The 14,591-nt window shown below is 50.5% G+C and overlaps 1 protein-coding gene across 3 annotated transcripts in view; it reads right to left on the reverse strand.

Moving 5' to 3' along the window:
* Positions 1-680: 680 nt before the first annotated feature.
* The window catches only part of PEMT (phosphatidylethanolamine N-methyltransferase), a 42,306-nt gene continuing 28,395 nt past the window's right edge, over positions 681-14,591 (reverse strand). For all 3 annotated transcript variants that reach the window (XM_058849483.1, XM_058849484.1, XM_058849485.1), the window contains exons 4-8: positions 12,217-12,362; positions 7,549-7,660; positions 3,547-3,621; positions 2,723-2,783; positions 681-2,027 (exon numbers count right to left, since the gene is read on the reverse strand). In XM_058849483.1, coding sequence (XP_058705466.1) covers positions 2,729-2,783; positions 3,547-3,621; positions 7,549-7,660; positions 12,217-12,362 — 388 coding nt within the window. In that variant the 3' untranslated portion in view covers positions 681-2,027; positions 2,723-2,728. The remainder of the gene's footprint in view (positions 2,028-2,722; positions 2,784-3,546; positions 3,622-7,548; positions 7,661-12,216; positions 12,363-14,591) is intronic.

Raw genomic sequence — 14,591 nt, forward strand, 5'->3', positions numbered from 1 at the left:
GTGCAATGCAAAGCTGCCACAGAATGGCTGGGAAGTGGGAAAGGCTGGAAATGGCAGATCAAGGGGGAAGGAGTCTGTGAAGCCTGTCCCAGCACAGCTCCAAATCCCTGCGCTCACGGCACGGGAAGCAGCTCCACCACTGGGGTTTATGGTGACAGACACACGTTTTAGGAGGCTGATATTGGCTGGGGAGGGGAATGGTACAACTGGGGTCCCTTCTGGCCTTGCAGCAGGGATTAGGAAAGGCACACGTGGTCCCCAGACCAGGAATGAAACAGCGCAAATACAGCCCTCGCTGTGTTCTCATTAGGAATAATTCTTCCCGTACGAGCATGTGCTTCTTCAGTAAATACTGATTTCACTTATCAACAAATCCAAGTTTATTGACATCAGAGACTTTGAGCCAGGACTGGCAACTCTGACATAAATTGCCTGAATAATGCAATGTATCCTCTCCTCGATGGTTGCTATGGGTACTGGGCCAGTTTAGCCTCCGTCTATAAACATTAGCTGTGAAGGGAATGTGGAAACTTATCTAAAAATAAAATACTATGCCCAAATCTTTGAGAGGAAGGTGGTTGAGATGGCAATAAAAAAATAAATCTATGTGTAATGGTTCTGAAGTGATGAAACATAAACACAGCATTTGTGAGCCCTTCCGGAGGAAATGGAGGCCGGACTGAAAAGAGACCAACACTTTTAATTCTGCTGAGCAATGCCTGGAGGGTGAGTTAATTACAATGTGTAAAAGCAAAAGGAAACAGAACCGTTTCATGGAGGTGACAGTGAGAAGAGGGAGGACCCTCTGTGGAGGGGACAATGTGATGCTGAGATGTGGCCCCACATTCCAGTGCCTGTGTGGGAGCCAGCAGCAGCACAGCTCCCTTCTCCAGCATCTGCTCGTTTGATCATTTACAGTTCATTTCTCAAACTGTTCTGGGAATCTGTGAAAACAGAGCCTGGGGCTGGAGCATCACCTCTGGAGTCTTTCTGTTCAAGGCAGGATTCAGCACTGGACAATTCTGGGACATGGTGAGGTTGGTGGCAGGGGTGGAGGGGCACATCCGTACCTGGCTGCTGCACGGTGTGGAAGGCAGGAACAAACCTTTCCCTCTCTTCCCTCCCTCCCATTGCCCCTGCAAGACAGTGAAAAGCAGCTGGAAGGCACTGGGTGGTGGGAAAGGCAGCAGGACCCTCATGTGGACATGGGGAAAAGGAGGGGCTGGAGCATTAACATGGCCAGGGGTGGGATATCTGTGAGGTACAGACAGGGATTGACTCTTCCCCTGGCTCTTCTCCATGCTGGGGCTTCCCCACGGGACAGCTGCCATCCCTCCATGCCCCTGGGCTGTGGTTTAAGTCATACATTCACATTCCTGTGCTTTTCAGTCACTTTGCAATAGTGTGGAGACACTGCAGGGCTCTGCACGGGTGGGAAACCGCAGCTCTGGATGGGGAGGTTCCTTTCCCAAAAAAGAAGGGGTTGGATTTTGGGTTTTTGCTGTTGTTGAGCTCACAGCAATTTCCCCTGTTCCTTCCCCATCTGTGCTTGAATCCTCAGGGGCTCCTGAGCTCTCTCCATTGCTGCACCCGAGCTTTGTCTGCTTCTCGTGGTTCTTAGGCAGCACCAAGAAGATCTTCAGGATCAGCTGGAGCCGGTGCTTCCAGATGCTCAGAGCTCACTCATGAAAGGCCCCCGGTGTTTCTGTCACTACTCTGCTTTCCCTCCAGTCCAAAGGGAATTCCTTCTTTCCTGCAGGTCTCCAATAATCGGTGTGGGAGAAGAGGAGGTCCTGAACCGCGTAACTCCCGGAGAGCAGCGGGACAGAGACCTGGGGACAGGGACCTCCATCTCCCGTGGGCTGTGACAAGGAGCTGCCACCACGCTCAGGCTGTTCCTCTGGTCACTTCCAGTGCTGCAGGGAGCTCAGTCAGCTCATTAAGGGTTGCTGGGTTAATTACTAGGATACATCTCAGAAAAATGGGCAAATCAGACCGGGGAGGCACGAGGTACCCGTGAGAGTGCTCTGCAAAAGGCAAAGGGACAGGAGTCCATGGGGGACCTCAGTGGTGCCACAGCAGCTCTGTCAGAGCAGCACTTACAGTGCTGCCAAAACCTCAGCGGTGCCATGGGACTGTCCCAACTCTACAACAAGCAGCAGGCAAATGCACTGGGGCTTCCAAGATGGCAATCAACCCCCAGGAAAGGAGCTTGTGCTGTTGCAGAAGCCTTTGGCTCCCCAAAAAAAGCCTGGGCTGAGGTTTTAGGGTGAGCCCACTGGCAGAAATGTTCGTGGCTCGGGCAAGGAGCAGCTGGAGCAGGGATGCCCGATCCCCCTGAGGGATGAGCAGGCACACATGCCCTCTCACACCATCCCTGCCACTCTCTGGAGCACCTGCCATGGCCAACAGTTGTTTTTTTCTGCCTGATTCAGATTAAGCCTAGAGCCTCGAAGCTTCCCAGCAATTTTCCCTCACACTGATTCTCAAGTGTATAATCAAAACAATTTGGGGGCTGCTGGTCAGGTGCCAAGAGGCGGACACCACTGCTGCTGTGAAAAGCCTCTCTGCCTGGGATTTTGCAGAGGTTTGAAGCTGAAATGCTTTGAAAAGTGTGGGAAGGGCTTGGGAGGAGCCAGGGAAGGCAGGACTGGGCAGGGGTGCTCGTTGGTGGGGGAGCCCAGCAAAGCAGCCCCTGGAATGCTCCCATCAGCAAACGTACCTGGGGCTACTTGCTCTTCACTCCCTTCTGCTTCCTCCGATAGATTTCCTCTGTGAAAGGCCTGCAGTTGGGAGAGAGGATGGGAATTCAGGGAGAGAGGGGACAGAGACAAAAGAAGAGAGGAAGGATTAAAATCAAGGCTACTGAGCGCTCACCTTTGGGCCTACAAAATTTGTCCTTCACAGGATGGCACAGCCTGACTATTCCTGTGCCATGGCAATCCTGGTTTCAGCCTCTCTGGATTGTGGAGCAGCTACAGGAGCATCCCTGTGCCGAGCAGGACAAGGCTCAGCACACACCCAGACTCCCCCTCATGCAGACCATGGCTCTCTGCACCTCCTCCTCCCTCCCAAATACAAAAGACCTTTCACTGCTGAAGTACAACTGCTGCCTCTGGGAGTTATTTTGTGCAGCTCCATCCTGTGCTGTGGTTGGGCTATTGTGGTGCAAAACAGCAGAGAAGCCCATCCAAAGAACTACAAAATGTAAGTGCTTCTTGTAGGGGGCTCCTCTGAAGACACAATGAGTCCTCTCACTGCCTTCCTTATTGTTCTTCTATAGACAGAATCTGGCACCCAAAAGGAAAAAAGGCCTCATTTTGATAAAAATAAAAAAATGCACAAATGTTCCTAGAACTCAGCAAATAGTTTCATAGTGGATTCTGCCCATTATCAAAACAATTGAAAAATAATCCTCTGTTTTCCTTCTTCCCCGCTGAATTAATTGGGAAAAAAAACATCTCTACTTGTGCAGCTCTCTGAAACCTTGAGAGTTAAAGCTGGTAGAAATAATTAGAAGCTCTCCAGCTCTGCACAGCTACTCACCCCTCGTACAGCACAGCGATTGTGTAGGAAATTGCCACTACAGCTGTCAGCAAAAGGCCAGCTGGGCTGGCGTGCCTGTTTTGAAAGAGAAGGAAAAAGATCAGGTAAGTACATGGGCTTATGCAAGACCTGGTTGAGAAAGTGAAATGAGACACTGGGCTGCAGAGAGCTCTCGCTTGCTCATTAAACAGAAGCAAACAAAAGGGTTGGGTTTTTTTTTGTGCTTCATGTTAACTGTCTTAGACAGATGTTACTTGGCAAAGACTCTTCCCCAGCCTACTTCAGCGACTTCTTTTAAGTCTGATCCCTGCACGTCTCTGCTATGAGAGCTCCTGCTTTGATGCTAGATCCTGAGATTATAGGGATGTTTAAGGGCTGAGCAGCTGCTGACATATGGCTGCAGCTCCCAGCCCATGCTCTGAGGGAAATGCCTGATGTCCCAAAAAGATGGGCCACCCAGGGCACAGGGGACAAAAGGCAGCCAGAGCATCCAGGTGGATGGATATGGCATCGCACACATCCAGGTGGTGGCTCAGCCAGGGCAGGGATGGGGATGGAAAGGGATGGGAAGGGATGGGAAGGTCCATTCCTGCCCTGGGAAAGGTGCTGGGAGCTTGGTTCACTTTTAAAGCCATTTCAAGGTGTATCAGGAATGTGTCCTCCAGTGAGATGTCACCAGGCACAGCACAGGGGACCGATGCCACCCACTGCTCCTCGCTGTCTGCTCATGGGGAGAGATGATCAAGAGCTCAGGACCCAATGGAGATGGCTGTTCCTTTTAGCAGAGACCATAGCTTTGGGACCAAAAATCCTCATCACCTCCTGCTCTGAAATGTCATAGAACTGTAGAATCATGGAATGGCTTTGACTGGACAGGATCTCAAAGCTCATCTTTGAGAAAGGGACACCTTCCACAATCCCAGCCTGCTCCAAACCATGTCCAGCCTGGCCTTGCACATTTCCCCACCAAGGACCAGCTAAATACTTTATTTGCTGACAGCCAGCCCTCATCCCTCTCAGAGCTGAGACCAGCAGTTAAAGGCAATCACCAGTGTCCTAATTAAAGGGGACAATTAAGATAAGCTTTCAAGTTTCTTCCAACCCAAACCATTCTGTGATTTTATGAGGATAAATATCCCACGAGCCTGGTGCAGGGTGACTTGTGCTGCTGGGAAAACACACCTGCAGAAAGAGAGACTGAACTACCTAAACCTCATTCTGGAGCCACTTTCAGGTACCATCCAGCTTTGTCAGTCCCTGGAGAGGCACCCACAAATCACCTCTTCACCATTTTCATTCTATAATAACTTTTTCCCTCATTAGGAAGCTTCGGGCAACTTCCTTCTCTCCCAAGCCCCTGCTATTACATGCTTAGTCATGTCTCCTTCTTGATTCCTATCAGAGAGAACAAATTTACATGATTGTTTGTTGACAGCAAGACCTCTAATTGCATCATTTGGCTGCAGCTCCAGCTCTGATTTACACAGCCTGTTGCTGTGAGTTAGAACACTTCCCTACCAGAGGCACACAAAGCTGTCCCCACACAGTGAATGCTCCATTTGTCTCGCAGGAGAAATGAGGCTGCTCGACACAGGTGATGAGCAGCATTTGGGTGAACTGTTCCTGTCCTCTTACGAGTTTGACCTACATATTGAGCCACATCTGATTGCAGCAGCGATGATGAATCAGTCAGGAAGGTTTTGTTGTCTTGGTAGGAGTTTTTTTGGGGTACTTTTTGGGTAGCTGTCTGTCCCCAGCCTTGCTGCAGCTCCCCATGGCTGTGGGTCACCTCACCTGATGCTTTTAAGGCTGGGCTGGAGTCAGAGGACAAGCTGGTAAAATGTGATGTTTTCATCCCTTATGGATGAGAATGGATCTGTCCTTTGGGCTCTGATGCCACGATAAGGAGTGTGGTGCATCACCAAGGGAGGACAAGTGTGCTCTGTTCTTTTAGGTCTGGCCAGAATCAGACAGCTGCAGACTTCCTCCAGCATCCCTCCTGCTGCCACAGAAATGGGACATCAGCCCTGGCCTCTGAGGGCAGACACCTGACATCTTCTGAAAGCTCTGGAACCTCAGGAGAAAGCGTGGACCCCCAAAAAAATCAGCCAATGGAGTGTGTCCAGAGAAGGGAACAGAGCTGGGGATGGGTTTGGAGCACTGGGAGCAGCTGAGGGAGATGGGGAGGCTCAGCCTGGAGAAAAGGAGGCTCAGGGGGAACCTTTTCACTCTCTCCAACTCCCTGACAGAAGAGTGAAGCCAGGATACAAGCGACAGGAAAAGAGGAAATGGCCTTGAGTAGCCCCACAGGAGGTTTAGGTTGGATATTGGGAAAATTTCTTCCCTGGAAGGGTTGTCAAGCCCTGGCAGAGCTGCCCAGGGCAGTGGTGGAGTCACCATCCCTGGAGGGATCTAAAAGCCATGTAAATGTGGCATCTGGGGACATGTTTTAGCTCTGATCATGGCAGTGCTGGGTTAATGTTTGGACTCGATGATCTTATAATCCTTTTCCAACCTAAATGATTCTGTGATTGTACGAACTGAGGTCCCAGGGAAGAGAAACAGCCAAAACCACCGTGAGAAGGGTTGTGCTGAGCTTCCCCCAGGCAGGTGGGTGGTGTCTTGGTGCCACTTTGCACAGCTCCAGCAATTTGTTCTCAGCAATTATTTGTCATGCCTCACTGGGCTTAATGGTGGCAGCCTTTTAATGAGAAAAAGGAGGCAATCACTGCTATCCTGAGCTGCTTCCAGCTGCTCTGGCCCAGAATTGTGGTGAAAAACCACAATGAGAGGGGTGAAGAAGGGATTCTGTGACAGAAACAGCTCAGGAGGGTTCAGTGGATTCTGCAAAGATTTTAGGAAGTAGTTTGGTGCTGATTTTAAAACAAATAAAGATCTCCTTATAATTCCTCCTGGTCAAATTCCTACTTCTGTGCTGCTGTGGAGGTCGTGGTGTGGTGTGGGGGTCTCATCCTATCCCAGCTCTGCCCCACTTCCCACAGCAATATCCACATTTCCATGGTGCTGCTGCAGATCCTGTGGCCAACTCTGCCTCCCTTTGGCTCTCCTGCACCATTTCCCAGGATTTAAACCCCATCCTGTGCCGTGGCTCTGCCAGGAAGGGAAACAGCCTCATGCAGCCAACCCTGACAGCACCTGGGGGGATTTCAAGTGCAGAACTAACAGCAGCAAGGTTCAGTGGAGACAGGAGAGAAACCATCAGCTTTACTTATTACCAGGGGCTGCACACATGGCTGAAAAAAATGACCAGAAAGTGGCAAAGCACTTAATTTCTTCCAGCCAAGCAGAGGAGAGGTGTTCACAGTCAGGAGCACCAGTGCAAAATACCCAGTGATAACGGCCTGCAACACTCCATGGGCTCCTGAAGTAACACAGCCAGGTTTGTTCTTTTTTTTGTTGTTTTTTTTTTTTTCTCCTGGGCAAATAAATAAAATGTGATATTAAATGAAAACCACATCAAACTTGTTAGACTGAATAGAGTATATTGCTCATTTGCTGCTAAATTACAGCCTATTCATTTCCTCCTAAGCAGGCTATTAAGCTGTGTTGTATCACACAAGGAGTGTTTCGGAAGTGTTATCACCGTGGGCTGGGGGAAAGGGTGGCTTGGCTTGTTTTGCTTTTTTCAGAGTAATTGCAGGGTCACACTGCTCCCCAGTACCAGTGCCCTGCCCCTGCCGAGTGACACCCTGCATGAATTTGGCCCTGAATGTTGATTTTTCCACGTGCAGAGCCTGCCAAGGACCTCGTTCAGCTGCAGAGCGTTTGCTGATGCCTCCTCTCCCCCAGCACTTGGCCGCTATTTATTTTTCTACAAGAAATGCTGTGAGTGTTTCGAGACAGCACAAGATTTTCCACACACAAAAATAGCCAGGGGAGGCAGAAGTCAGGGCAGGCTGTGCTTTCTCTGCCATCACAGAGTGTCTTTTTGGCCCCACACTCGCCCTACAACCAGAGGTGTTTGTAGGGGCACGTACTCACATGAGGGACCAGCCCAGGTAGATGGCTGTGCTGCCCCAGTACATGGGATTATCCAGGATGCTGAAAGGGAAGCTGGTCACTTTTTCCTCCATCAGGATGCCAAAGTAATCACCTAAGAGCAAGCAGAAAGCTTCTGGTTAGGCTCCATGAAATTGGGAGTCGTGGCGGGGCTTTGGCACACTGATTCCCTGTGCCACAGGGCATCCCTGCCAGGGATACACAGAAAAGGGTTTCAGCACTGACTTCCAGGCTGAGGAAACAGCAACAAATAAGTTGTTTGTTTACTCTGTGTCTATCAGCTTTTCCAGGAATGGCTCTTTGCCCGCGAGGAAGGTTCCTGCATTGCAATGAGGTTGTGGCAGCCACATCCCCCATCAGGACACAGCTCTCGAGGTCCCAACTGGTTGATTCTGGTTTTTTCATTTGTAAAATTGCCTGTTCAACACCACTCCATGAGGAAGCAAGTGCATGGGATCAAATCCATTTAATGTGAAAATAAACCCAGTGCCGTGTAATGGTGTTTGGAGCTGTTATAATCATGACCACCACGACCAAATGTCCTCATCCATAATGTCACCCTTACCTCATAGTTCAGAGAGTTTCTCAGAATTTCAGAAAATAGCACCTCTGCCTACAAAACACTCAGTTATCAGCACAATGATGATGATGATAATGGGTGATTGTCATCTGTAATGAGGAAAGCTTTCAGAACTGTCAGCATCCAACCAGCTTTCCATCTACCTTGGAGTAATCCTTCCACCCTCCTGAAAGGAGCTTGGAAAAGAAATGACAAGGAGATGTGCAGCTCGTGAGCAACATTTCGGGGGGGGTAAAGGGCCAGGATGCAGATCTCTGGCTCTTACAAGTGAGACCACAAAGCACCACATCTACATGACTTTTAAATCCCCCCACTGCCCTGGGCAGCCTGTGTCAGGGCTTGACATCCCCTCTGGTGAAGAATTTTTTCCTGACATCAAATGTAAACATCCCCTGGTACAACTTGGGGTCATTTCCTCTTGCCCTGTCCCTTGTTGCAGATCCTGACCCCTCTCTGGCTGCACCCTCCTGTCAGGGAGTTGTGGAGAGCCAAAAGGTTCCCCCTGATCCTCCTTTTCTCCAGGCTGAGCCCCTTTCCCAGCTCTTTCAGCTATTCCTGCTGCTCCAAACCCTTCCCCAGCTCTGTTCCTTTCTGTCCACTGCACCACCCATGCTCCATGTCCACTGCAGAAGCATTGATCCGTGAGGAGCAGCGGGTCCCCCAGCCCAGGGCACTGTCACCACCCCGGGCTGTGTCCCCAGCTTTGCTGCCAGCCCCTTCCCTGACCTTGGGCGAGTCTCCTCCGTCCCTCCCGGTGCTATTGTGCACCGATCATAACATCACTCTTTCTTAGAGCACAGAGGGTGGTGAGGATTAATGTATGGTGAGAAAGTGCTCACAAATCCAGATGAAAGGCATTACAGGAGTGCAAACTATTCAAGGTTATTATTATTACCTGGATAGTATTGTAATTTCTTTGACCTCACATGGTGCTAAAACATTTATTTCTAAGGATAAACAGCCCCTGCCCAATTACACAATGCTTTTGGGCTTTAACTACAGGCCACTAAGTGAGATAATTGCCTTGTATTCATACTATATGTTCTCAGAGTTACTTGGCAATTCATCTCCGAGATTGTTCTGGTAGAAAGAACACATCACCCCCTGCCACAGCCCATTTCTGTGCTTTTTTATGTGTCAAAATGCTTCATTATCCCCTGCCCGCCCTCGCCTTTGAGCTGAACACCTCACTCTGGCACTGGCACTGAGGAGGTTCACACAAAGCCCTGGGTCCGTGGGGCTGGCAGGGACTTATCTGTGCCCAGCACTGGTGGGGCTGTGCAACCCTCCAGGCAGGCTCCCCATGAGCAGGAGCACACAGGCAGCTCCCCAGGAGATTTTCCAGTGTAATCTCTGCCTCTAAACCTGCACAGGTCAATGAACATGACCAGCAGAGAGGTGGTTTATATGTGTTTATGTTCAGAGAGGTGGTTTATATGTGTTTATGTTCAGAGAGGTGGTTTATATGTGTTTATGTTCAGAGAGGTGGTTTATATGTGTTTATGTTCAGAGAGGTGGTTTATATGTGTTTATGTTCAGAGAGGTGCTTAGGGACAGGACTGTGTGTTGTGTTGCACAGCATTACCCTGAGCATCTCCTGTGCCTTCATGAGCCCTCAAATCAGGAATCAGCCTTGCCAAGGCACTTTGGCATCTAATTTGAGTTATTTTTTTTCTGGAGGTCTGTGCAGCCATCTCACTGCACAGGGTGGGATGACAGCAGCAAAAAGCCATTCAGTGCACTCTGCAGGGTCCCCCAGAATCCCTGGAGCCTGACCTGGGCTGAAGCACCACCTCTGCTTCACCCTGGAGACTTGTCAGCTTCTCCAGGCCCAGCAACAGACTTTGGTCAGTTCAGATTGACTTGAAATCTTGGTCAGTGCTGGAAAAAATGTCGCTGGGCTCAGACAGGCAAAGCAGCCTCTCCATGTCCTCAGCCTTGAGATAAGCCAAGCCCTCATCACTCTGTTCTTTTGGGAAACAGGGCAAACAAGGAGAGTGCTGAAGTGATGCCTGAATCCCAGTGAGGGCACAGGGCAGCAGGGATGGCTCTGCCAGGACGAGGGACCACATCCAGCTGCTGCAAACAGCATCTGGAGCTGGTGCTGCCATGCTGGAGATGGGGTGGCACAGCCAGGCTGCTGGAGAAGGGTGACTCACACAGCTCCCACTGCACCATTTAGCCCACACTAAAGAGACAAAGTGTTCTGCAGCTGCTCCAAAACCTGAATGTGCTGTAAGGAAGGAATTCAACAGGCATCCCTGTGCCCTGCCTGGTTCAGCCCTCATTGCTGTAGAAAAACCCACAAAGGGTCCAGTAATTTTTGAAGTGCCTGTGTGTCAGAGGCTCTCTCAAAACTTCTCTTCAGCACAGATGTCAACAGTGAGAAGCTGGATGCCCCCTCCTTGCCAAACAGTGCAGCCTTTTGCTATCTGGAGAGTCCTTGCTCCACCTGCAGCACCAGGGCAGCACTAAAATCCTGCATGGATGTTGGAAGTACCAGTCCTGAGAGAGTCCTGAGCAAGAGAACATCCCACATGGGATACTCAGAGACCTGCAGACCCATTGTCTTCCTCACAGCTGGGGAACAAACCACGCTGAGGGACATTCTCCATTAAGAATTTGTTGGACTCATGGGGCTTGTGTGGAGTGGAGAAGCTGTTACCAGTCCAAGGATGGATCCTCTATGGGCCTCCAGCTGGGCCATGCCATGCTGCAGAGGTTCTGAGCCAGCCTGAAATGCTCCTGGAATGTCCCCAGCCTGACTCAGCTGTGCCCTGGTGCCCGTCATGCCCTGCTAGCAGAGAGAACTGGTCCTTGGCGTGTCCAGAGAGCCTCCCTGGCAGAGAGGATGGAGCAGAAATGACTTTATATGGACCACTAGCACCCAGCTCTTCCCTGCCTCGGGGGATACAGATCCGAGGGACAGGGCCCTCTCACCTCTTACGCTGAGCCTGACTCACTTGTTTGCTTTTTCCCAGCGGTTCAAGTCCAGTGGATCCTCCTGGTGGGATGAATCAGGCTTTACGTAAACAACTCCAGATCTGGCTGAACTTCAGGAGCGTTCAAGCAGCTCTTGCTGATGGGTACTCCTGTGCCTGGCCTTTCTGGACATGACTCCACAGGCATGACATCACTTCAGAGGGCTGCTGGTGATTTTGGAGGATGCTGGTGCCCGGTAGCTGAGGGACAGGGGTGTGACAGGGGGCCAGGAGCGAGGCTGCACATGGAGGGTGAGGGCACATGTTTAGGAGTGCTGAGCTCTATTTTTGGCAGCAGGATTTCGGCCAACTCAACACATTTCTTTGCAACTCCACTTGAAACCAGGAAGGCTTATTACGTCCCTCTCTTCTTCCTAGCACCGCCACAGGAGCTAATTGAATCTGGTTTGTAAAGCACTTGCAAAAGCACAGCCTAAATGAGGTGTCAAAGCTGGGGCTGTGATTATTTCAGCCAGCAGGAGCTGCCCCTTTCCTTGGATATTTATTGTTCCTGTCTCTACTTTATTTTTATGAATTCCACACATACTGGCATGTTTTCAAAGTCAACAATGCTAACAGAATTACACTCTAAATGTGAAAGCAGGCACAGTGGAAAATGCCTTCTGCCATAAAGCGGCAGATAAAAGGATCTGTCAACGAACATCAGGTTTATTGCAGAGGGGAGAGCAAACAACATCCTGCCTCAGCACGTGTGATGAGCAGGTGGGTGCTCGGAGCAGGGCTGCTGGACAGCTCACACCCACTGTGCCAGGGCTACTTGTGAGGTCTTGAACTTGGGGTTGCTTTTCTGGAGGGTGTTTGGGCTGGCAGATGAGCAGCTGTGCTCCAAACCTCCAGGTTTGATGCTGGAGGTGATGGGATTTGCTGTATAAAACCACTGTGCCACCCCCTCTGTGTGTGGTAACTGAGGTAACAGCAGGATTGGGTCAACCTTTGGTATCATAATGACAAATCTAACAGCCCTGAAGGCAAGGATGAGGAAATTCCTACAGGATTGTGCCCCAGCAAGAGATCCCTGCAAGGATTAAATGCACTTTCTGGTAAAGCTGTTGGATTTTCAGTGCTTACCTAGGAAGGTCCCGGTGAATCCCAGTGCTAAGAAGCTGGAGATGACAAACAAGGTCCCTACAGCTGAGATGGCCAAGCCTGTGTAGTAGGTCCAGAGGCAGTCCCAGCTCTCCAGCTTTGGCTGGCTCTTCATGGCTTCTGTGAAGCTGTTGGGGAGACAACAAGGGCTGTTACAAGCAGCAACCCATGATTAATATCACCCACGTCTCCCTGGGAGATGTGGAGATTTGGGAGTGGAAGCTGCTGAAGAGGTTCCCTCTCCAAATCCCTTTTTCCACCCAGGCCTACTCAGCCTCCCAATGGGAGAAGCAATCAGCTGAAGACTGTGAGGAGCCAGGGCTTAATCTGGGGCAGCTATTTCTACTTACAACCCTTGCTCACTCCTGGAAATACCAGTCCCACTGACCTGTGATATCAAATGCTTTGCCTTATTCACCAAATCCCACTTTTCAGCATGACTGAGAGCTCTGGGACAGACGCCCTTGCAAATGCTGGAGGCACAGGACTCGAAGGGTTGGGAACAATTGGCTGGATTATCTCGTGCTCCCACCCCCGTTCCCCTCCATCAAAATATTTTGCAGCATTCATGTGTTAGCCACGTGCCCAGGAGTGATTCACAGCTGGAGCCTGACAGCCAGGGGGAGGATTGGAACGGCGAAAGGAAAATACGAGAGAGACGAGGCGTTTTCCAGTGCGAGCACAGCTCCTCCGTTCCAGGCTGGGTCAGGCATTTCGGGTCTGACCTTCCAAATACTCCTTTGTGATTGGAATAATGATGACCCCTCCCTTCAGCCCCCTGAGCTCTGCCCAGAGCAGGGCTTGGCAGGATTTGCATCGCACACAGCTCCGACACAAACGCGCGGTGACAAAAGAGACAACGCCGTGATTAAAAAAAACACCATTAATAACAGGAGAGGAGATAACAGACCCACAGAGCCCTACACAGCGTTTCTCCACATGTTGTTGACACATGAGGTAGGAAACTTGGAGCCTTTTTTTAATGAGCACCCTGGAGGCTAAAATTCAAGTGGAATTAAGAGCTTTTCTGTGCTTCCAGCCACCACTGTCTGTCAGGGGCAGGAGAGTTATTCCTGCCCACAGTCCTGGGCTCCTCAGCTGGAAAGTGCTTCCATAATGCTACCTGCAGGGCTTGGGATAGCTTTTTCCCTTGGTGTCTGTCTTCCCTAAGCCCTGCAAACCTCTGGATTTTCCCTGCTGCCCAAATAAAAGCTGAGAGAGACAGTCTTGCCTGCGTGGCTGAAGGCCAGGCAGCTGGAAACACGTCCTTCAAAGGCTTGGTGGCAAGTTCATGCACCAAGCAAACTTAAACTATGGTTTAGGAACCTGGATGATATTCTCTGTTCACTTTGGAGTTTGCTCCCACTAGGCTTTCTATGGTTGAGGAGTTTTTAGGACCCCAGAACAAAACATTTAATCATCAGTTTGGATTGGAGCAAGGAAACAAAACATGGAATAAATGTAATATGCTCAGAAGTGAGCAGAACCACAGCATCTGGGTGGTTTACACTCTGGAAATTACAGGGAAATTCCTTTTCCCGGGAGCCAAGCACAGACAGAGGAACAACAGCGTGGTCCCAGGCGATGCAGGCACAGTCCCCAGGGCTGGCCCTGCTCCAGTGCCCAGCACAGCTCCCTGGGCTCACCTGGCTCACACTGGCTTAGCTTAAAATAATTTCTGATGTGAAGGCACAAACCTGGCTGCACTGTGAAGCAGAAGCAGCTGCACAATCCTTTGCATCATCTCTGTGCTGTTTATTTTGAAATGACACAAGTCTCCTCTACGAGGAAGCCAAAAAATCCATGTCCCTGCTCCCAGCACTGCCTGGGTTTGGGAGGAAAGCAATCCCCCTGCAGGGATGTGCCTTTCTGCCCGAGGAATCCTGGCCTGGCTGTGCACTCAAAACACACCCTGACACCCCCAGGGATGCTCTGCAGCTCTTTACTCACACAGAAGAGGATGTGCCTTTCACAGCTTGAGGGTTTGGCTCCACACCTGGCCAGGACCTATCCAGAGGGCACCAGCACCAGGAAGGATTTTACAGCTATTTGCTGATCCCCAGGGAGGCAAATCTGGGCCAGCAATGCTGTGCTGGATCCCAGGCACTGGCAAGGAGATGGCAAAGCAGAAAGAGGTACAGCAAGAGCAAAGCCCTCAGAGGCTGCTCTGGATGAGCTGGATTCACACACTCTCACGTCCTCGGGACTCCTGTGTCCAATGCTGATGACCTGACTTGGTCTTGGAACATGGAACAAAGGTGGCTTCAAGAGCATGATCTGTCTGGCTGGGAATCAGCACTGGAAGTTTTGCAACCAGCACATGGTATGGTTTGTTTTGGCAAAGCTGTCTCTCCCGC

Source organism: Poecile atricapillus, chromosome 14, assembly GCF_030490865.1.
Source record: "Poecile atricapillus isolate bPoeAtr1 chromosome 14, bPoeAtr1.hap1, whole genome shotgun sequence".
NCBI classification, from domain to species: domain Eukaryota; kingdom Metazoa; phylum Chordata; class Aves; order Passeriformes; family Paridae; genus Poecile; species Poecile atricapillus.